Source organism: Lactuca saligna, chromosome 5, assembly GCF_052625555.1.
Source record: "Lactuca saligna cultivar CGN05327 chromosome 5, ASM5262555v1, whole genome shotgun sequence".
Taxonomy (NCBI): domain Eukaryota; kingdom Viridiplantae; phylum Streptophyta; class Magnoliopsida; order Asterales; family Asteraceae; genus Lactuca; species Lactuca saligna.
The window spans coordinates 58657898-58680494 of record NC_136421.1 but is presented as its reverse complement, the minus strand read 5'-3'; the positions used below and the strand labels follow the sequence as shown (position 1 = coordinate 58680494).

Below are 22597 nucleotides of genomic sequence, written 5' to 3'. Positions count from 1 at the left end.
GATATCACTCGTGTGAAAGAAACAACATTGTAGGCACGAGTGAAGGCAATATATGATGCAACTTGGGGAAAACCCCATAAAATCTTAATAGTCGGAACATAGATCAAATATGAGGTCGTTATAAAAGACTTGGCAAAATGACTAAAAGTGGGTTGGTATATCCAAAGAAGAAGTGGAATGAGTCAAAAGGATATTGAGAATGAAGTTATTTTCTTTATTACACATGAAGTTGTCAGTATCATCTTTATTGAACATAGACTTGTCGGCTTCATCTTATGATCTAGCAAATCTTACTTACCCCCATTTTCATTCGTCGACTTTTTATTGGATGTTTGGATATATTTAGATAAAATAATTTAGGATTATTTTATTTCAAACAACATGCCTATAAATTGACAACAAAAAACCTCTACTAAAGACGATGAACAACCTTTTTAATATTCGACCCATTAAATTGTAAACCTATGTAGTTATATGAATAATAGGGCACAATGGAAACTTGTATCACTTTAAATACATTTTGATTGAAATATATAATTTTTTTGTTGGCAATGATGAGTAATTATGTAATTTGCATCTTTCATATATGTACTTTATATTTCATGTTATGATTGTAATTTAGTTTATCTATTTTGTAAAATATGTTTAATGAATGTAAAATATTTTTATCTATTTTTATTTATTTTTTATATCTAAAATAAACAAATTTCTATTTCAAAATAAATTAATTATTTTTAATATTTATAGTCACTTTTATTAGAATAATAAATAGTTATGAATTATATTTATTTAATAAAAAAATGTTTGTAATAGGTGTGGAATTGAATTTAGTTGGTTGTGTAAGTGAACAAAATTTATTTTATTTAATACTATATAGTTGGGTTTAGTTTGGTTGTTAATGATAAGGTTGTATAGAGGAAATGCTAAAACTGAGTCTTTGTCTTTTCCACCTTAAGTGAGATAAGAAAATTGTAATTTTTGTTCAGCTGACATTGATTTTATTATATATATAACCATACAATATGTTATGTTGTGCTTTGATTGGTGTAAGAAACAAAGGATTCATAACACTACCAGGGTGGTACCACCCGTCGTGAGGTAGCATCGTGGTTGGGTTTGCCAGCAGGGTATATATACAATGTATTGAGCCTCTGGAGAATGACGAGATGATTAGTTCTCTCGACCAGTTGGATTTAGTAAACAAGGGTTGTAAGACTCCAATAGGACTACAAGGTGACCGGTTCTCTCATAGGGTTAGGAAGTGAGAATTCCATATGAATGTAGGATATCTGTATGATTTCGGTTTCTTAATTTTAGGGTAAAAAGCCCTCTAATCAGATTCTTACGAGTTTTGAGCCTTGCAATATTCTGATTTGAATTGCTTGTAATTTATTAATGGTTTATTTTATTCATACTGGTTTTAAAAACACATTTTGAATTATATTGTTGAAGTTAAAACCCATGTAGCTCATGAAACAATGATTGTGTTACATATTTGTTTAAATGTTATGTACTCCAAGTATTGAGATAGAACCTAAAGAGCTTAATTGAGATAGATAGTAGAGAGTCAATGGACAGAAATTAGGCATAACTTCCATGACGTAAGCAACCTTTCAACTTTACTATGGTTTATTTGTATCAGTTGTAATACCCACAAGAAAATTTTTACAAATGTATTTGTAAATGAAATGAGGAAAATCTGAGATAATATTTTATAAATGAGACCCATTGACAATAAATGTTTTATAAAACCATTTTATTTTAATGTATAAAATATCGGGTGTTACAAGTTGGTATTAGAGTCATAGTTTAAGAAAATTAGGTTTGGGATGTCCATACATAGGCTTAAACTATGAGGTGGATGAAGGAACCATAGTGGTTTAGGGCCATTACTAGTGATCATTACTAGTGATATGAGTAGGTCATATGAGTTATAGCAAGGTTTGCTCTTGTGTAAGAACGAAATGTCATTTTTGCAAAATGACATATGAATTGGCTCTCTTCGTAAAGATATATTGCAAGTGTAAAAAAAGGGATTAATATCATAGTTATCATGATAAAATGATGCATCAAAGGTGATGTTGTGTCCTAGTATGTGGACAATAGTTAGGGGAATTGTGTTGTTTGATGATACGATGATAGCATTGACTAAAAGAAATCCAAAATGGAAAATAAAATAAGCATGAAGATAAAGAGAAATGGTGTGACAGGTGTCGTGGTATACGCTTAAGAGAAAGTTTAGTGGGAATGTTTTGATGTTACCATTTTGTTAACCGAGGGACACGAGATAATGGGTCAAGACTTCTAAGAAGGTAAGATATAGCCCATACGTGTTAAAGGACATAACTGGTATAGTGAACTCACTTCTGGATAAACCACCACACAAATTTGGACTTTTGTAGTAATAATTTATTTAATTTAAACTCTCCAACTATAATCCTTAAATTATATATACAACATCAAGCACATAATTAATCCACATAACTTCTTTGGGTAATTAATATACATCAAGCACATAATTAATCCACATAACTTCTTTGGGTAACTAATATATCATTTTCATGATATATCATATAATATATTTGTTATAGTTCATGCAATCCCTATTTAAATACATCATGCACCCTTGTTGTGATGTCAAATAACATTAATTCCTTAAGTATGTAACACATGTTTTTCAGGATGGATCAGTTGGGGACTTAGATAGATCAAAGGAAATTTTTTAGGGAAAAATCAAGTGTCACGATCTGGTGAATGGATCACCACGATGTAGCATGCTAAATGCATGAAAACACGCATTTAATGGCAGACACGACGTGGCAAGAGGAATGCCACGACGTGGGAGCAACTGCAGCCTAAGCCCATGATCTTTAGGGTTTCTTATATATATTTAAGCACCTAATCTCAATGATTATGGCATCCTCTTCAGCCTTCAACCCTCCAACAACAAAACCCTAGCCTCCATGGATATTTATGAGATTGTCTGCTTAATTGAATAGCTTGTTCTTGGATCTTGGTGGAGTTTGAGGAAGGTAAAAGATCATTTTGGTGCAAGGGAGCAAGGGACCAGCTTGGTACCACCATCCCCTTCAGATTTTTTGTTGGAGGCATAAAGATCTCACATTTACCTTTTTTCTTATTGATGTAAGTTTAAGCTCATTTGGTATGATTTTGGTCCCTTCCGTGGGTGCTCTTGGAGTTTGAAGAACTCCAGAGCTTGTGATGGCTTTCTAAGGTCATTAGGCTTCTGATGAATAAGAAAAATGGGCATGTTCGAAGTACCTTGTATGTATGATTAAGTTATAGCCTCATTACAGACTTAATGTACTTAGAGTTTTAGATCTTGCCTTGGGGTGAGGTTCTAATGGATAAAGTTGGAAACTTTATCCATTAAGTCATTGAAAAGGACTAAATTTAAAGTTATGGGTTTAGATATGTAAGGATTAAGCTCTTAATGAAGAATATGGCCTTTGGCGACGGACCACGACGTGGCCAAGGGCTTGCCACATCGTGGTAGAGTCCTGCATGTCGACTGTTTTAACCTGACATGCACACAATGTGGCCAAGAGGTCTCCACGTCATGGTGAGTGTTGACTTGGTTGACCGTTGACTTTTGTTAACCATTAATCGTTAACCCGTCTGACTTTGGGTTAAACTCGAAGGACTTGTATTATTGATTAATGATTTATCTTTGTTTGGTGCTATTGGTTCGCTGGGGCGGGAGTGAAGATGTTGTGTTTCCTTTGGTCTTTGATTCAAGTGAGTTTCCTCACTATATTACATGTGTCATAATATGGCGCATGCTAGACTAGTTGAATCTTATTGCTATTGCTGATTGTTGTTATGTGTATTTACCAAGATGCTGATGATTCCAGAACCTGCTGAAAGCAGACCCAATTTGAAAATCCATTTCTTTAACTTAAATCAAAGAGACCATATGAATGAAAAACTAGTTCCGAATGTGTCATGACTATGGATAAACGACAATTTTAGACTAAAGGTATTTTTATATTTATAATCTTATTAAAAAGACAACAATAAAATATAATAAATGATTCCATTATTGATATACGATATTTTTGTTAATGGTTATTTCTTAGGGTCCATTTGGTCAAACCATTAAAAGTGGAGGCGTGCTTTCGAATTTTCCCTAATTAACTGAAACAACCACGCCCTCCATAAACCCTCATCTTCACAAATCAAAACCCTAAAACCGCTCCCGCACTCCCCGCTGCATCTTCTTTCCCTCTGCCTCTCTTTCTCTCTCTCATACACAGATTGCGAAAATGGTAGCGAAGCAATTGGATGAAGAAACCGTTAAGAAAGTGATTCGACAGGTTTGAGCTCGGAGATTTATCTCTAATACAGTTGAATAACTTCACTAAGTCCCTTTTTTTTTGTTAACCATTGATAATCTTTTCGCAGGTTGAGTTCTATTTCAGTGATAGTAACCTTCCAAGGGATAATTTTCTTAAGAATACAATTACTGAGAGTGAAGATGGCAGTATCCTTTTTCCTATGCATATGCTTGTCTACCTGTTCTTTATAATCCATCTGCTCCTTTCAATGTTAAGTTAAAACGCAGTAAAAAGAGACATATTTAGCGTTGAGGTCAAGCCTAGTTCAGATTCATTTAATATTGATTTTGTAGCAAATCTAGTTCTATCATTATGGTATTTGTGGTATTTGTCATAAGGTTAAGGTATTGGCTACCTTTTGTTGTATAGTTTATCTATATGAACATGAGAAGTTGAAAGTGTGACCGATTAAATATCTAAATCGATGTTGCTGAAGTTGAAGTTCGTGTTAGATGTTAAGTTAAAACGCAGAAAAGGATTGCTATAATACTGTCATTTGTTGTGTTTTTGTCTCTGTTTGAATGTAAAAACGTGAACTTGTGTTGGATACTCATGCTTTTCTTAACCAAAAGTACAGTGGTAAGCTTGGCATTGATATGTTCTTTCTCCCGGATGAGAGGTCATCTCGGATTAGGAGATGTAAAGGCTGAAGATGTTCCAGAAGATACGGTGGAAGCTGTGGCTGAGACATTAAAGAACTCAACTACTCTTAAAATTTCTGAAGATGGTGAGTATGAGTTTACAGATGCCATGGCTTCTCTGATATTAAATCTTTCTTCTAATTATTAATTCTTGATTTCTTATGTATTGATCTATACGACTATTTATCTTTCAGGAAAGAAGGTTGGAAGGACCACAGAACTCCCAAAAGAAGAAGTGGCAATTGAGCAATTAGATAGTAGAACAATTGCTGCATCACCAATTGAGTATGATGTAAAGCTTGAAGAGGTCGAATCCTTTTTTGGACAATCTGCCAAGGTAAAAAGCATGCTTCATATCACATCTTCTTCCTATTTCCTATGTCTCTTTTTTTACTGAATCTCATCATACTTTTCTTATTCCTAATTCAGGTTAACAGTGTGAGATTACCTCGACATGTTAGTGATAAAAGGGTATTTTGTGGAACTGCACTTGTTGAGTTCTCATGTGAAGAGGATGCCACAAAGATTTTGACACAAAGCTTGACTTTTAGAGGTGCTGAGTTGTCACTAAAACCAAAGTAAGCAATAACTTTCTGTCATTTCTTAATTGAAAAGTATCTCTAATTCTCGAGATCCTAACTTTGTGTCTTTACCTTTCCTTCTACCAATTTAAGGAAAGAGTTCGATGAGCAGAGAGCTAAAGAAGAAGAAGCCGAGTCAACTCGCCGAAACATGCTACAAAATCGTAAAAACACTCCTCAAGAAGAAGAGTAAGTAACTATAAAGTCTTGTTTAACTTTTCATTCAAGATATTTGTCTAAATATCTTTTAAATCATGATGTTAACAGCTACCCAAAAGGGTTAATTGTTGCGTTTAAGTTGAAGAGCACTACATCCGAAGATCCTTCAGTTGAAAAGGGTAATGAGGTAAAATTGGAAACAGAAGGGAAACCTGATTCCATGGAATTGGGTACTGAAGATAAAAAGGAGTCTTCTCCTGAGAGTGAGGAAAAAACAGAGACTAAGAAATTGTCTGCTGACATGTACAAAGACAATAAGGATGTTGTTTTACGTGAGGATCTTAAAAGTGTTTTCCAGAAGTTTGGTACAGTTAAGGTATGTCATTATTATTGTTATCTTAGTTTTTTTTTTAGTTTTTTATTTTTATAAAATGTTGTTTTTTTTTTCAGTATATTGATTTCAAGATGGGGGAGGAATCAGGATACATTAGGTTTGAAGAAGCAGAGGGTTCACAGAAAGCACGTGCTGCTGCTGTTCTTGCTGAAGAAGGTGGTCTGATTGTGAAAAATTATGTTGCTATTTTAGATACAGTAACAGGTAAGCTAAGACATTTCATGTTTTAAATGCAAAAATCTTTCGTAATTTATTTATTCTTTTTCCTATTTTTGGTATGAGAAATATGGAAAAGTAAGGGTAAATGTGTAAATTGTTTTCAGGGGAAGCCGAAAAGGAGTACTGGAATATGCTCCGTGGTCAAGAGAAATTCCGAGGAAATAATAAAGGCAATTGGAGCAGGTTAATTTATATATTTTTTTAAAAACATTTCTTTTTACACATTGAATGTTCTGCCTTTTTTTAGTAATTGCAAATTATAAAAAATCTAGGGGAGGAGGAAAGAACAACAGAGGTGGAAGACAATTTAATGGGAAAAATAATCGATCAAGAGACAATAATAATTCTGGAAATCGACCAAACAAGTTTCATAAAGTTGCAGCTGCTTGAACCTGGTAAATCTGGTATCAATGGAGCCTAACTTGGGTCTGTTTTAATGTTTAATTTAGGACATGGTTACTTTTTCAACCATAAAACCGTATTAATATGTTATTTTTGTTATTGTGGCAACTATATCATAAAACTATTATAGCAACGTATTTTTTTTAATGCAAGTTGAAGTTTTGTTTTCAATTTCTAGTGTATATGGGGACTATTGTTCCTTTTACTTGACCATGCTTTACTTTGGTTGTGATTTATATACACGTTTGCATATATAATATAACATGCTTTGATTTATGTCTTAAATAACCTTTTCAGGCTAGATTTCGTAGTTGTAGATGGTTGTATTTTAAAGATCAAATCGGTTTACCTATAGATGGTTGAATTCATGTATAGTATGATTTGGAATATCAACATCATGTTAAAAGTTCATTAAAGTAAAAGGATTCTACACGGGCATATAGAAGTTGTGTATGATTATTATTTCCTAAAGTAACTATAGGTCTTCATTTATCCTAGCTTGCTTTCCTTTTGTGCATCCTAGTATCTTTGTAGATCAAGGTCATGTCCGCCTAGTATTGAGACATGGATTTCTAGGGGAAGGGGTAGTGGTGTATACGGTAGAGGTCCTAGAGGATATTAAGTTGAGAAGATATACCATAAATGTAGGTTCTTCGAATGGGAAGTCGGCAGATGTAATGAAGGTTTTAAGGAAATGAAAGTGGCATAGCTTGTATTTAAGAGACTAAATGGAAGAGGGTAAAAGCTAGATAGTGTAATGGGTATAAGTAGTAGTATTAGAACTAGAAAAGTTAAGGAATGAAGTGGGTGTCTTGACACATGATGTGATGGTCATACGTGGAGGCTATAATTTTGGTGTCTTGACACATGATGTGATGGTCATACGTGGAGGCTATAATTTCCGTGTCTACAATTTGTAGACACATAGATAGTCGGGCATACGGACTTACATAGAGGCTACAATTTCGGTATTAGGAATGATGAGGGTCGCTCACTTCTTAAGTTTGCTACGACACATGATTTGGTCGTAAGCTCGTTTACAAATGGATGTTCTTTTTATTACCTTCCAAAGAGAAAGACATAACACCTAAGTTGAAAACATACGCAACCGCGTAGGTATGAAAAGATTGTAAGGTGATCTTATTTTTAGAAAGCTTATGCATCACAACAAATTGTTTGTTATGGATTTCTCTAGAGGAGCATGCAAAGGAGTACATAGACCAATGATTCTTTGAAAAAACTTGAAAATGAAACAATCGAGGCTTTTAGAGATAAAGTGATCGTGGAAGTCAAAGCTAGTGCTAAACATGTAAGGAATGCAAAGCAACTATGGAATAGTATGGGTCAAGATTGAACAGGTAGCCAAAGACACACTTAGTATGTCGCCAACGAACAATTGCTATGGTGGAGCGAGATGGTCAAGCTAAGGTTTAGGTGAAACAAACTTGTTTTAAGGAGTTTTTGAGTGTAGTGAAGACAATGAAGAGACATTGGAAGAATGAGGCCTAAAAAGAGAGTCAAAGAAAGTGGCAGTAATAACGTAGGTCATGACACACGAGGAGATAAATAGGAGATTGGATACAAAATAAAAAGAAAATGAAATCTATAAGATATCAAGCTAAAAAGAGAAGTAAAACACAAAGGTCTTTGAAGTAAAACACAAAAAGGTAGGAACTTGATGACCTACAAAGGTCCAGAAGGAGGTTACTTTGGATCTTGAGCACAAAGGCACTTGATTTTTCACCAAATGTCACCAATACACCACCAAGGCACAAGGAGGAAGAAGAGAGGCAAAGGTTTTGATGTTTAAGGATTTTTAGAGATGGATGCTAAAGGAAATGACTAACCTTAGAAGTTAATTTCCTTATATAGGACTCAAGGCCCGAGATTAGGGTTTGCGCTCTACTCGGCTCGCTCTACTCGGCTCCGCATCGTGACATTTAACACCACACACGACGCGACATTCGAAAGTGTGTGTCGCGAACTAAGGTTTTTCTTAATTTCCTTGAATTCACCAAATAAGCACTTTCGAAGAATGGGTGTTGCAGAAACCAAAGGGAAAATCGTACAAGATGGTAGTTAGACCATTTATGATATATGGATCTGACTACTAGTTGAGCAGAGAGCATGGTAGGAAGATAGAAGTAGCAAAATTTAGGATGATGTGGTGAACATGTGATAGAACATAACGAATGCGGAAATCAAGAATACGTTTAGGATTGTGTCGATCATCAAATTTTGAGGGAAGGAAAAATGTGGTGGTGGACATGTCAAAAAGAGGCTATCAATGCCAATTAGAAGGGTCGAAAAGATTACGATTGATGGGAAGAAGAGGAAATGATGTCAAAGAAGGAAGTTAGGATGCTATCGTGAGGCTAGCCATGAAGGAGATTACACATTTTGTAGGTGTGGTTTATTATAAGTGTAATGGATTATCCTAGGTCATATTTGTATGTATCATACGTTGTGCGTTCGATATGGTTTTTTCATTTTTCTACATGATTACCTTTCCTCCATTTCTCTACCCCCACCCAAACCCACACCCATTTTCGTTTTCATATTGCATTTTTTTTGTGTTGTATTGTTGGTATCACACTTCGTCATTGTATATGTATCTATTTTTTTCTCATGTTTAATTGTTTGCATATACTTACTGGTCGCCTTATATGCCATAGGGCTTCATGTTACACATCCCTAAAATTCCTAGTTGCATGTACACATTACATATCCCTTATATGCCATGTTTACATATGATAGAGGTCATTAATATCCTTTAAGAAATTAACATGAAATATGCTTTTCCCTTTTAATATAAATTTATTTTATTAATATCCTTTAAGGATTTAAGATGAAATATGCAACCATCACATTCATCTGGTGGAGTTGCATAAAAGTCTGCCCGACCCAACCCAATATGCAGGCCCAACAGCCTGACTTGGTCAAATCCACTTGGTCAATCCAAGCTCGGGGAAGGTCAGGCTCGCCCTGTGGGAACCTCCTTAAAATCATCTTGTTAAGACTCACGAGCTTTGTATGGGCTACAAAAGAGCGATCCCTTTTAAAAAAACGGTATATGCTGAAGTGCCATATAGTAGTTTAAAGTCTACAAACTTAGTAGTAGCTTAATGTTTAAAAGTAGTTTAATATTTATTCTTATATGTGTTACAATAAAAAAGGAGATTGTATCTAATACATTGAGAAAAACAATAAACATACATAAGTAGTAAGTACAAATACATAATACTTTTAAACGTGAGCTTATTTAATTGTTATTGACAAGACATGAACATGAAAGAGTGTCGTGGCATGTAAAGAGAGACTTCCCATGAATCATATATAAGCCACCACAATTTTTCAATACGCTCTCTACAACCCAAAATCCATTTGAATCAAAACAAAATGTTCCCAAACTTAAGTCACTTGGTGAGGTAAAACTGATACAACAATATCGTTTTGTACCACAACCATCCTTTTTATTTTTATTTTTTAATTTAGAGAGTTTTTATTTTAATTGTGGTTACATTTTTCCAACCATCACCTACTTAATGTATCTTCACATGCGAAAATGGCCAAAAGAATCTTTATGAATACAATTCATTCTTACCTTACACCCACCTACTACAACTTTATATGTAGATGGAAAACTCTTACCTAACACTCACATATCACATGTTTATAAATACAAACAATTCTTACCTAAAATCTACCTAGCACAAACTCTTTATGAATACAAACAACTCTTAGGTTCCGTTTAGTTGCAGAAAAATGGACCGTTTTCTGAAAAAAAATTCCAAAAAAAATGAGTATTTTGAAAACGTGTTTAGTTTGTCTATTTTTCTAAATTCTTCACAGAAAATGAAAATTTTCCATCTTTTAAAATTACAAAGAAATTAGAAAATTTTGGGAAATTGATAATCATTGTTTTCCATACTTTTCTAGTTCCAAAAATTTTCTAATATATATATATACACCCCCACTCCCACCCCATCCATTTCTACCTACCCCCACCTTAACACCTCCAACCCACCATACCCCTACCTACCCATACCCACCCACTCCTAAGCCCACCCCCACCCACCCACCCATCCATACACACACACCCCCACAAACACCTAACCTTACTCCTAACCTAAGCCCCACCCCTACTCTTACCCCCACAAACACACATACAAAAAAACCCACACTTACACCCCACCCCCACAAACATACATACACCCACAAAATACACAGACACACCCATACACCCAACACCACTACCACAATCACCAACCTACCATCACCATCACCACCCCACTACGCCACCACTGCCACAATTTTCACCACCACCCTGTCATCACCATCACTGCCAGTGAACCACTGCCGCCGCCGTCCCACCCCCACCGTACCACCGCTACCGTTTTCTAAAAATGAAAACCGATAGAAAAATACACATCTAAACGTGTTTTCTAATTTACTAAATCTAAAAATGGAAAATGAATATGTTTTAACTAAACACGTTTTCTAAATTTTCCAATGAAAACTGAAAACGGAAAACAAAAACTGAAAAGGAAAAACGCAAAACGGAAAATGAAAATTGTTTTCCGTAACTAAACGCAACCTTACCAATCACCCACCTACCACGACTCTTTATGAATATAAACAACTCTTACCTAAAACTCATTTACCATACTTCTTTATGAATATAAAAAAAACTCTTACCTAACATCCACCTATCACAATTCTTTATAAAAAAACATCTACCTCTTACCTAACACCTTATCAAACCACTATATAAAGAGGTGAAGACCATAACATTCTTCACAACAAAGCTAATTAATCCTATTGCTTAGCTTTATTCCAAAAATGTTTTCCAGCTAGTCTACAATTGCCCATAAATTTAAATGCCTTTCAACCTTTACTGATCAGCGACCCTTTTCCACGCAACATGTGATTAATAAAGATATTTCGGCTAAAAAAGCAAAGGTTGACAAAGTTGAGTGAGTCTGATACCCGAATCTGAAGAAAGATAGTATATGATAGAAGAAATTGATGCCAAGAATTTTTGTTTAACCTAAACAAAAAAAAAAATCAAATTAAATTGTGGATCAGAGACTTTGAGTATAATGATGAGCGTCAATATGAAGATTTATTGAGTGTTTTGATTTGTGAAAGAAATGAGTAAAAGACAAACATGGGGAAAAAAATTCTCACACAATTTTCTAGAATGGTCGTTCAAAGAAACTGATTGGTGTTATTTCTTTATGTACTAATCAAATGTAAAGCTCCTTTCCATTAATGGAATCTAAGTATGCTTTTACATTTAATTAAGTGTTGGAATCTTCACATATTTTCCTATTAAAAAAACCCGATAGTCGACCCAAAATCCGACTAAAATATAGCTCCTTTGAGGCCCAGATTCAAATTGGCATATTTAAATCTTGATGGGTCCATTGATGCCCGCCTACCGCCTAAGTAGCACTTCGGGCGCACGAAAACCCTACCTCCTTGTACAACTCTATTCATCCATGAACCCGGAAAAAATAAAGAAAATTTATGGTTTACAATAAGAAATAAACACATATCCTGGTGCAGATGATTCGTGAAGATATAAACCTTCTTTATTAAAATGATAATTTAAAAAAAAAAAAAAAAAGATGACTAGTTTCATTAGCGACCATGGTGAGGATAAACTAAAACAAAGAATAATCAAAGCACAAGATCACCTATTTTATATACCATTAACTTTTATTTAAGGTTTCACATATTTTAGATTAAGGTCTCATCATCTTGGTTTTCATTTTGAAGTATAGATAGATTATGTTGGTTATGAGAGTGTGAAAGAAGATAAGCCGAAGCCGGTTATGAAGACGACAAAAACAAAATGAGAGCCATATTGCTTCGGTTAGTCTGTGGTTGGTTTTAACATTTTAGAACTATAATTAGGAGAATTTATATGAAAGATCTATATGCTCAAGAATCGTTATAGAATGATATTCGCTAATAACATATGATTCTATAGGGTCATACCTTATAGCAAGTTACTACTTATTAATTATTTATTAGAGTAATTTGATTATTAATAAGTATAATCAACACTTGAATTAATGGGAAAATTATTGTTTTGTGAAAATAATATTTTACCAACATATTAAGAATTATTGTTTCTAGGTAATAATAATAAAAGAGAAAAAATAATTAGTTACATTCATATAGTATGCATATATTAAGTCATGTATAATGTATAATTATTTGGTCATTTTGAGTAATCATCTTGTTACTACTTGTAACTAAGTAGTTAGGAGTTTGAGTAAAGATCACCCCAAATTCCCTTCTTGCTTGCCAAAACTATAGATCCCTTTTGAGGGGTGGGATTGTGACTTGGTTAGACTTGTGTTGCTCCCATGTTTTCCTTACATGTCCTTATTTGTACACTTAATGGGGTATTTTCCTTCACATGTGTGGCTAAGTATAAAAGGAAAAGTAAGAGTGAAAAGCTAGCTAGTTTTTCATCTTTTTTTCTCCCCTTTTGGACTGCCAAAAATATAGGTTTCATGTCCTCTCTCTCTCTCACACACACACATACATACTCTCTCTCTCTCTCTCTCTCTCTCTCTCTCTCTCTCTCTCTTTTGCAATTTGGTGCATGAATTAAGTGGTTATTAGTTTCTTATTCTTAAACTTATTTGGTATGTTTCTTAATGATTAAGAACAACTTATATATAAGTGAAGATTAACATCTTTTGTCGTTTACTCTTGCTTGGTGGATACTTCTAGAGAAGTTCCACTTTGAGTTGTTTGTTATCTTCATCAACTTCCAATCTCCTGAAAGGAATCAAAGTCTTCAAATGTTGTAACTCTTTTTCTTTCTATGGTTGATTTAATCTTTGATGGTTAAAATGGTTTTAAGTTTATTCTAATGACAAAGCTTCCATTACCGTTTTTAGTTTTTTTTGGGAGAACAATATTGAATAAAACCCAACAATATATATATATATATATATATATATATATATATATATATATATATAAGGATTTAAGATGAAATATGCTACCACCACATTCCAATAGAGCAACATAAAAACCCTCCAGACTCGACCCAACATGCAACCATTTTTTTTAAAAGTTTAAAGAGCTTTTATTTTAATTATGGTTACATTTCTTTCAACCACCACTTATTTAATATATATTCACATCGGAAAATGATCCAAAATGATCTTTGTGAATACAATTCACTCTTACCTTACACCTACCTACCACAACTTTTATATACACAAACAACTCTTACCTAACACCCACCTATCACAACTATTTATGAATACAAACAGCTTTCGTCTAACATCCACCTACCATAATTATTTATAAATACAAACAACTCTTACCTAACACCCACCTATCACGACTCTTTATGAATACAAACAATTATTACTTAAAATCCACCTACCACAATTTTCTATAAAAATATCGAACTCTTATGTAACACCTTATCAAACCACTATATAAAGATGTGAAGATCATAACATTCTTCACAACAAAGCTAATTAATCATAATGCTCAAACTTACTCCAAAAATATTTTCCAACCGGTTTAAAATTGCTCATAAATTTAGATATCCTATAACCTCCGATGATCAGTTTGGGCCCTTGTCCATTCCTAATGTGATGAAGAAAGATGTATTAGTCAAAGAATCAAAGGTTAACAAGGTGAGTGAGTTTTTAAGAAAGAAAGTGTATGCTATAAGAAATTGAAGCCAAGAATTAATGGATAACGCAAACAAAAAAAAATCAAATACACTACATGGTTGAACATAGACGCCAAGTACAAGGATAAGCATCAACACAAGGATCTAATGAGCGTAGTGATTTACGAAAATATGAATAAAAGACAAGCATGGATTAATAGGAAAAAAGAAAAATTATCATACAATTCTACAATCCCTTTAAAAGAAACTGATTATTAGTATTTCTTTATGTACTAATCGAATGTAAAGCTCATTTCCATTAATGAAATTTAAACATGCTTTTAAGTTTTCTTGGGTTTTAGATTAGGGTGTCATCATACCTTGGTTTTCATTTTGAAGATAGATGGATTATGTGGATTGTGGGAGCCTAAAAGAAGATGAAAAACCACAAGTTGTGATGAAAACACACACACACACACACCGCTTTGGCTAGTCTATGGCTGGTTTTGAGTTTTGACCTTTTAGAACTACAATTTTAGAAATTCATTTGAGCTCAAATACATTTTAACTACAATTCCAAAATATTTCTAAACAAAAAAGATCATGCCCTCAATTCCTTTTTGTAGAATCAAATTTATGTATAGAATAACCATAACCAAACATAACATTTGGACTTAATATAAGGCTACATACAACAGGAAACATATGATAGAAAAAAGTGAAAATAACAATAATGAAAATTTTGTGTCATTAACATACATAAAATGAACATCAAAAAGCTTTGTTGATGATCTTTAGTTATGAGAATTTCTTTTTTCCTTCAAGAGAGATCTCATCTCCCCCAGCTTCAATGCTTAAGCACCTCCCTACATGATTTCTATAATTAATAATTTAATATATAACTTTTAACAATTTTACTTTAACTTTAAAAAGGCTAAAATCTTACCTCATATCACTTATAATGATGCATAAGAAGCCTTGTATGCAAGGTGTGAACAATAATCAGTTGGCAAATCACCTTCTTCAACATTTTCTCAAGCATTACATTACATGTTGGAAATTGTAATTCTTGAAAATTTTCTGTATACAACAATTTGAAGATAAATACAAGTAAACAACTACATAAATAATTACACACTAAATAAAACATGAAACATTCACAATATTAAAAAAGATACAAAAGTTAAAAAAAAAAAAAAAAAAAAAAAAAAAAAAAAAAAAAAAAAGCATACTTGCAGCCTGAAGAATAACACACATTGTAACTTCAATAAGCCGGCACCTCCATGTGTTCAAGGTTCAGGGTTTAGGGTTTAGGGTTTAGGGTTTAGGGTTTCGAGTTTAGGGTTTAGGGTACTTCATTATAAAATCATTGGCCTTGATCAATTCTCAACCACTTTTGATAAACACCATAAGCCCCATCAAGATTCCCAATCTTGAAATACTTTTTAATAAGTATTTGAAAAGGGAAATGATCAATCACTAAATGATTACACTTTTTTAGCATATGAAAACTAAAAATTCTCTCTGCATCTTCGATTTTACCTCTCATACAAAACCCTTTTATCAATTTTGTATATGTAATAACATCCGGTTCATACCCTCTTTCCAACATATCATCATGAATTTGCTCAGCAGAATAAAGATGTCCAAATTCCGATTCTGCCCCTACCAACAAATTATAAGTCACTATATCAGGCAAAGGGCCACATGAAATCATCTCCTTCATCACCAAATGAGCCTTGGATATTTCTCTACGTTTTATAAACATGTGAATCAAAGCATTATAAGTAAACACATTAGGCAAAACACCATATTCCATCATTTGATTCATTATATGTAATGTGTTTTGCTTATCTCCATGTCTACCATATCCACCAATGACAAGGTTCCATGTCAGCAGTGGAGGAATCATTGATTTTTCCAACATGGAATTAAGTAACTCGTGAGCTGTTACCACGTTTTCAACTCTACATAACCCTTGAATTAGTATTTTGTATGTGATTTTATCTGGAGTAACACCCATTTTTGACATGACTTTGTAGAGATAAACAGCTTCATCGATTCTTTTCATCTTACAAAGTGTGTTTATAAGAGTGTTGTAGGTGAAATTATCTGGAAGAAAACCGATTTTTAGCATTTGGTTTATGTATTTATATGCAAGAATCAAATCATATCTCAAACTCAAACAAGATCCATGGATGACAACATTATATGCAACAACATCCACTTCTTTACTGAAAATCTCTTTCCAAAGTGTAAAAGCAAGAGACGTATCTCCTTTCTTGAAAGAACTATCCATGAGAATTGTTGAGGCTATAAGTGTCTTTTCACTATATTCATCTGTTAATTCCAGAAGAAGTGCCCTAGCTTCTTCTAACTTCTCTTTCTTGCAATGTGCATGTACTAGAATAGTGTAAGTGATTACATTTGGTTTTACTTTCCCATAGTTCATAGCTGATATAAGATCTAGAGCTTTATCTGTATCACCAAAAGCACAATAACCCTTCATTAAAGTGTTGTAGGTAGCAACATTAGGAGATGGGCCCCACAAACTCATCTGAGTTACAAGCCATTCTGCTTTCTCAAATGCATTGACTTTACAGAATCCATTAATGAGGTAGTTATGTGTAACTACATCGGGAAAAATACCTTGATGTATCATTTTGCTTCTTAGCTTCAATGCTACTCCTAATCTACCCTCTAAGCTTAAACTCCTAATTGTGTCTATATGTTGATTGTATCCTGCTTTTAATTTGTAGTTGTAATGGCCTATATGTGCCCATGACATGCTTTCCCTGAAAATTATATCAATGTTAACACAATGAAGGATTTGGATAGCTTGTGAAGTTACATAGTAAGAAAAAGTAGCTAATCTGACCTCATATGTTTCAACCTCTCTAAACTACACTTAAGAATGGCATCCAACACATTGAAGACCACTTCAGGATCACCACCACCACCCCCGGAATCTTTATCAGGTGCTGAAAAATCTTGTGTTTTCCGTTGATGTTTACTTCCAATTGCTTCAAGAAGATCTTGAAAAGCAAATGGGAATAGTTCATTGTTCCTGGAAGTCCTACACATGCGTTTACTTTGGCACTTTAGATTGATTCACATCAATTATAGAACACTAACAAGCCTAATGCTTTGAAAATGAAGGTCAAAATGTATGAATACAAGTACTGTGAGATAGATTGATGATGCAAACATGTTTTATGGCAGGTTATGAATGAACAAGGTGTCAAAGATGAAAATGTGCTAGAGAGTGAAAGAAAAATCCAAATTTGAATCTTTTGTAAGTGAATCTGTACATTTCAAATGCATAACTTCGAATATTTGTAGCAATTGTAACACCTATACTACTATACTGATAGCGTTTGTAGGATTCAAGGTACAAATGTTTATAGGTTTCTTCAGAATCCATGACTTTAGACGATAAAAAGTGAACTTGATTGACATCGAAATCATACATAGTAGCTCTTTGGAAAACCAATAGAGGCACTTAAGTTGCGTCAGTTACCTCGTATCAGTCAGATATGCGCTAGAGCGTGTGTAGCATAAAACGTCTATAAAGATCTGAGAAATGCGATCCTTGATAAAGCCTAGGGTTTGGAAACTGTTGTTGAACAGCCGATGAAATAGAAGATGCGGATCTTCAGTGGCAATCAATAGCTGTTTTTTGTCCAAAATTATATACACGTAAATATATATGAATCAAACATAGTGAAACAAACGAAATTAAAATTAGAAGCTAAAGAATAGAGATTGTGTATAGAAATCAGGTGACAGTTTGGGAACCTACGCTGGTCATCTTCAGGGTTTCCACGTACACTGAAATGGTGATGCTTGTGGTTTTCCGGCGAACGGAATGCGGCAGTCCGTTGACGACGGCGGGTGCCAAAGAGATGGAGAGAGACGTCAATTGAGGTTAGGGATCGTTTTTGAAATATTGCCATGGTAACTTGCTCCTTTTTCGATTCGATTTAGGTGGCTTTTCTTTTTTCTTTTTTTTTTTTTACTTAGAAAATGAAAATATAAAAACTATATTGATTGTAAGTTGTATCAGTCTTTTGTATTTTTTATTTAATTAAATATCAAAAACCAATAATTATTTATAGACAAAATTGCAAAAATGGTCCCTGTGGTTTGCATTTTTTCAGGAAAAAAGTCCAAACCACGAGTTTTTTGGTTTTGTGGTCCTTTTGGACTAGTTTGTTTGTGAGAATGGTCCCTATACTTAACACCCGTTAAATTCCATCCGTTAACCCCCTCATGTGCCTTGCACGTGAGGGTATTTCTGTCCTTTTACTTATAGGGACCATTTTTGCATATGGAAAAATAAAACATCCTTTATATATCGTTTTCTTTTCTTTTCCCAGCTTCTTCCCCAACAAATCTTCTTCCCCAACGTTCTTAACTGTTCTTCCCCAACGACTATTATCTTCCATTTCTCCTTTCCTGACTTGCAATCGAACAATGGTGGTTTGTTTTTGTGGAAAGCTTGCTTTGGTGAAAACGTCTTGGACACCACTGAATCCCGGCAGGAGGTTTTATGCTTGCCCTACTAAGGATTCTGTTTGTGGGTTTATCGGGTGGGTTGACCCACCTATTTGTGCTAGGAGTAAAACCATCATACCTGGTCTTCTAAGAAACATAAATACATTGGAGGAAAGATGTAATGGGCTAGTAAGAAGTATCAACATGTTACAGGAACAATGCAATGGACTTTTGAGCAGGAACAACATGTTGGAGGCAAGGTGTGATGCATTGAAGGATGAAGGTTTCAAGCTGAAGATGTATTTATGTGCAAGTTGGTTTATGTTTGTGATTGTTATCTTTAGTACTTGGTCTATGTAAGGGATAGGGTTAGGCAAATGTGGGGATTTTTGTTGATCAAGTGATGCAGGGTAAAAATGGTATAATTTTGTTGTAATTTGACTTCATCATGTTTGTAATGAATTCCAAAATGTGTATCAGTTGTGTTCAAAATGTGTATCAGTTGTCAGATATAAGCACATAAATAGAACCAAAATGTAACAAAAGTACATTACCAAAATACATGTCATAAATTTACCAAAATGAACATTCCATTAACCACATGAGTGGAACCAAAAACCATTACCAAGTTAAGCATACAAGTGTCTGTGCACCATACATAACCACATCATCAAACCATAACTAAAGTTTTCAAAAACAAACAGTTTTTAACAACAAGAAACTAAATAGTCATTGCACCACAACAAATAACCACAATCACTTCTTAGATTGATTCCCTCCTTGCCCTTTACAGGTCCTAGAGTTGTGTCCTTTATTCTTGCATTTGCTACAAGTAACACTAACATGTTTCCTTGATAGCTTCTGCACTCCATCATTTCTTGGCCCTTGGGAATTTTCTCCTTGCATCTCATTGACTCCATCACCTGCACTTGCCTTCTGCCTTTTGCTTAACCTTTCACCCTCACTTTGTCTTCTTTTTTTCTTAGGCCTTCCCACCTGAGTGTGATGTGGAGGAGGGATTAGCTTTGTTGGACAATTACTTTTAGGCCACATGGGTCTCCCTTTAATTGGTTCCACCTTAAATGAATAAGCTTTTTGCCATGTCTCTAGCCAATACACCTTGTGTACCCACTTGTAAATGTCAAGCTCAGCCTCAGGGTCTTTGCTCATTTCATTCAGAGTTGCAATTGCATGCCTGCAAGGTATTCCCATTAATTCCCACTTTCTGCAAGTACAGGTTTGGTTCCTAACATCCACCACATGTTGATCTTGCAATGCTGCAGTGACTTGATACTTGTTTGCCCCATTCCACCTAGCAATATATTGTGAAGCACTTTTTTTCCTTGCATCTAGGATGTCTGTTGTTGTAGGTGTTAGTGGACCTTTAGCCTTCTTCATTGCCTTCATGACATTGCATATCCTCTTCATTAGATACTCCCTAATGAACTCTAAACATGAAATTACAGGTTTGTCCCTGCCTTTCTCTATCTTCCCATTAAACACTTCACACATGTTTGAAATCAACACATCAGAAACAGCTCTTCCTGCACATTACAATAACATACAATTAATGCTGATAAATAACTGAAACACATAATCTTTACCATATGCAAACATATACAATTACCTGAGAAATGACTCCTTGCCCAATGTACAGGAGGAATTTGCTTCAACCATTGACATGCCTCCTTATCATACTCACTAAACTCTTTCATCAAATGTTCAAACTCAGGAATGGTGGTTGCTGATGCACACCTCCATAAATGGTCCCTGTACTCAGTTTGCCCCCACTTCTTTCTCATATTGTCATGAATATGTCTAATACAATACCTATGCTCAGCATTGGGAAACAATTGATCAACTGCAATTTGTAATCCCTACATGACTCAACATACAATAATTAGAATTAATTTCTTGGTAAAAAAACACAATCTAAATGATCAATTGATGAGTTTTAATTTACCTTTTGCCTGTCACTTATGAAAGTATAGTTTGAGTTGCTCCCAAGCTCCAAGTCATCCCCAAGGTTTTCTAAAAACCACTTCCAGCTAGCTGTGTTTTCAGACTCAACAATTGCATAGTCTAAGGGATAAATTCCATTGTTGGAATCTAGACCAACTGCTGTAAGAACCTGACCAGGGAATGGGCCTTTCATGAAGGCACCATCCAAACCTACTAATTCTCTAAGACATGCTTTGAAACCTTTTTTCAGTGGACCCAAGCATACATAAATCCTTCTAAACTGCCTTGTTGGGGATGCAGGGTTGCCATTAGGACACACATCTATTTTGACTGTTGTGTCTGGGTTTGTAGCTTGAAGTTCAAGAGCATAGTCCCTCAACAACTCAAACTGTTTTGTGTAGTCCCCAGTTACATGCTTTCTTGCCATATCTTTTGCCCTAAACACCTTATCCATTGAAATACCCACCTGGTAGGTCTTTTGAAAGTGATCTTGTATGGCTCTCAAAGGAATCTTCGGATCTGCCTCAACTTGATCTATGATTTTCTTGCAGATTAAAGAAGCAGTACAAGCTCTGAGTTTTCTTGTTTGTAAGCATGTATGAGTTTGGTTTAAGGTCCTTATAAACCAATCAGATTCGGGGTTTGACCTAGATGCATGTATATACCAACCACATGTTTCTTTTTGTGTCTTTACTTCTTTGCCCTTGCTTTTTGAAGTGGTAGGTTTAGTCCCCACTTGACCTTTATTGATGACAGGTACAACTCCTCTGCACTGTGCCCTAAGCCTTTGACTGTCATTTTTTTTTAAAGAATAGATTCCTTCTTGTTTCTAGTGCGTGCACATCAATTAACTCCTTTAATTCTTTTTTACTTTTAAACTTTTTCCCCACTGAGAATGACTGTATATGTACTGACCCAAAGTTGCACCTTTTTTCTTTTCCCAAATTTCTTATGAGAGCTCTTCTTTCTCTGTCTTGGTCTGATCCTTCATCCAATGATTCGAACTCCTCATTGTTGATCACTTCCATATCTTCACGTTCATGACCATCATTAATACATGCTCCTTCAACATCACTTTCAACATTTACAAAGAAGTCTGCCATGTCCACATCAACATCTTCTATATTGTTCTCCTCATCCATTATGTCATCCACTTTATCTTCATTTTCTGATTGTTTCCCATCATGATCATCACCTTCATCCTTTTCATACTCTTCATCACTGTCTTCAGATTCAACATCCCCTTCATACTCTTCAACATACTCATCACTTCCATTTAAATTTTCCATAAGGTTGTCAAAAAGTTCATTATATTGTTCATCATCATTAATGGGTGGGGTGTTGTAGCATCCATCAATCATCTCATCCTCATTAGTGTTTTCCTTCTCTTTTAAATCATCAATATCCTCTAAATTAAGCCTCTTGCTACAAGAACCTTCCTCTCTTTTTGAATTCCCAACTCTACCCCTTCTATACTCTGGAGAGAATGCATCAGTTTTACTCCCCAAAAGAATCAAAGACATGTACTCACCAATTGGTTCATCATTGACATGGTTCATATTTCTCAATGGAGATTCTACATGAACTTCAACCTCATATTTAGCCCCTTGATCATCATTTTCTGGTAATTCCTCAATGACAACTTTACCCTTTGCATTTGGAGACATGAAGTATGTGAGTAGATGTGTCTTCCCATGTTCTGTGTACACTTCAATCAACTTGTTATT

General features: G+C 34.5%; 3 protein-coding genes across 5 annotated transcripts; 1 reads left to right on the top strand and 2 right to left on the bottom strand.

The window, feature by feature from the left end:
* Positions 1 to 4155: 4155 nt before the first annotated feature.
* On the top strand, positions 4156 to 6925 carry LA1 (La protein 1). The gene is made up of 10 exons (XM_078958228.1): positions 4156 to 4337; positions 4426 to 4504; positions 4936 to 5085; positions 5194 to 5336; positions 5429 to 5577; positions 5674 to 5769; positions 5848 to 6115; positions 6190 to 6337; positions 6457 to 6535; positions 6625 to 6925. The coding sequence occupies exons 1-10, from the start codon at positions 4287 to 4289 to the stop codon at positions 6740 to 6742; spliced, it is 1281 nt and encodes a 426-aa protein (XP_078814354.1). The 5' UTR covers positions 4156 to 4286; the 3' UTR covers positions 6743 to 6925.
* An 8132-nt stretch (positions 6926 to 15057) lies between these two features.
* On the bottom strand, positions 15058 to 18377 carry LOC144998474 (Tetratricopeptide repeat (TPR)-like superfamily protein). Of its 3 annotated transcripts, none has more exons than XM_078958226.1 (6): positions 18214 to 18377; positions 17932 to 18083; positions 17290 to 17487; positions 15644 to 17206; positions 15358 to 15491; positions 15058 to 15288 (listed from the first exon to the last, which is right to left on the bottom strand). In XM_078958226.1, the coding sequence occupies exons 1-4, from the start codon at positions 18220 to 18222 to the stop codon at positions 15778 to 15780; spliced, it is 1788 nt and encodes a 595-aa protein (XP_078814352.1). In that variant the 5' UTR covers positions 18223 to 18377; the 3' UTR covers positions 15058 to 15288; positions 15358 to 15491; positions 15644 to 15777. The 3 variants fall into 3 exon arrangements, with proteins under 3 accessions (XP_078814352.1, XP_078814351.1, XP_078814353.1); XM_078958225.1 differs by having other exon boundaries at positions 15058 to 15277; XM_078958227.1 differs by having other exon boundaries at positions 15058 to 15277; positions 17290 to 17478.
* Positions 18378 to 19458: 1081 nt separating this feature from the next.
* On the bottom strand, positions 19459 to 22537 carry LOC145045333 (uncharacterized). Its single transcript, XM_078993674.1, has 4 exons — positions 21782 to 22537; positions 20872 to 21699; positions 20536 to 20785; positions 19459 to 20452 (listed from the first exon to the last, which is right to left on the bottom strand). The coding sequence occupies exons 1-4, from the start codon at positions 22535 to 22537 to the stop codon at positions 19665 to 19667; spliced, it is 2622 nt and encodes an 873-aa protein (XP_078849800.1). The 3' UTR covers positions 19459 to 19664.
* Positions 22538 to 22597: the final 60 nt, after the last annotated feature.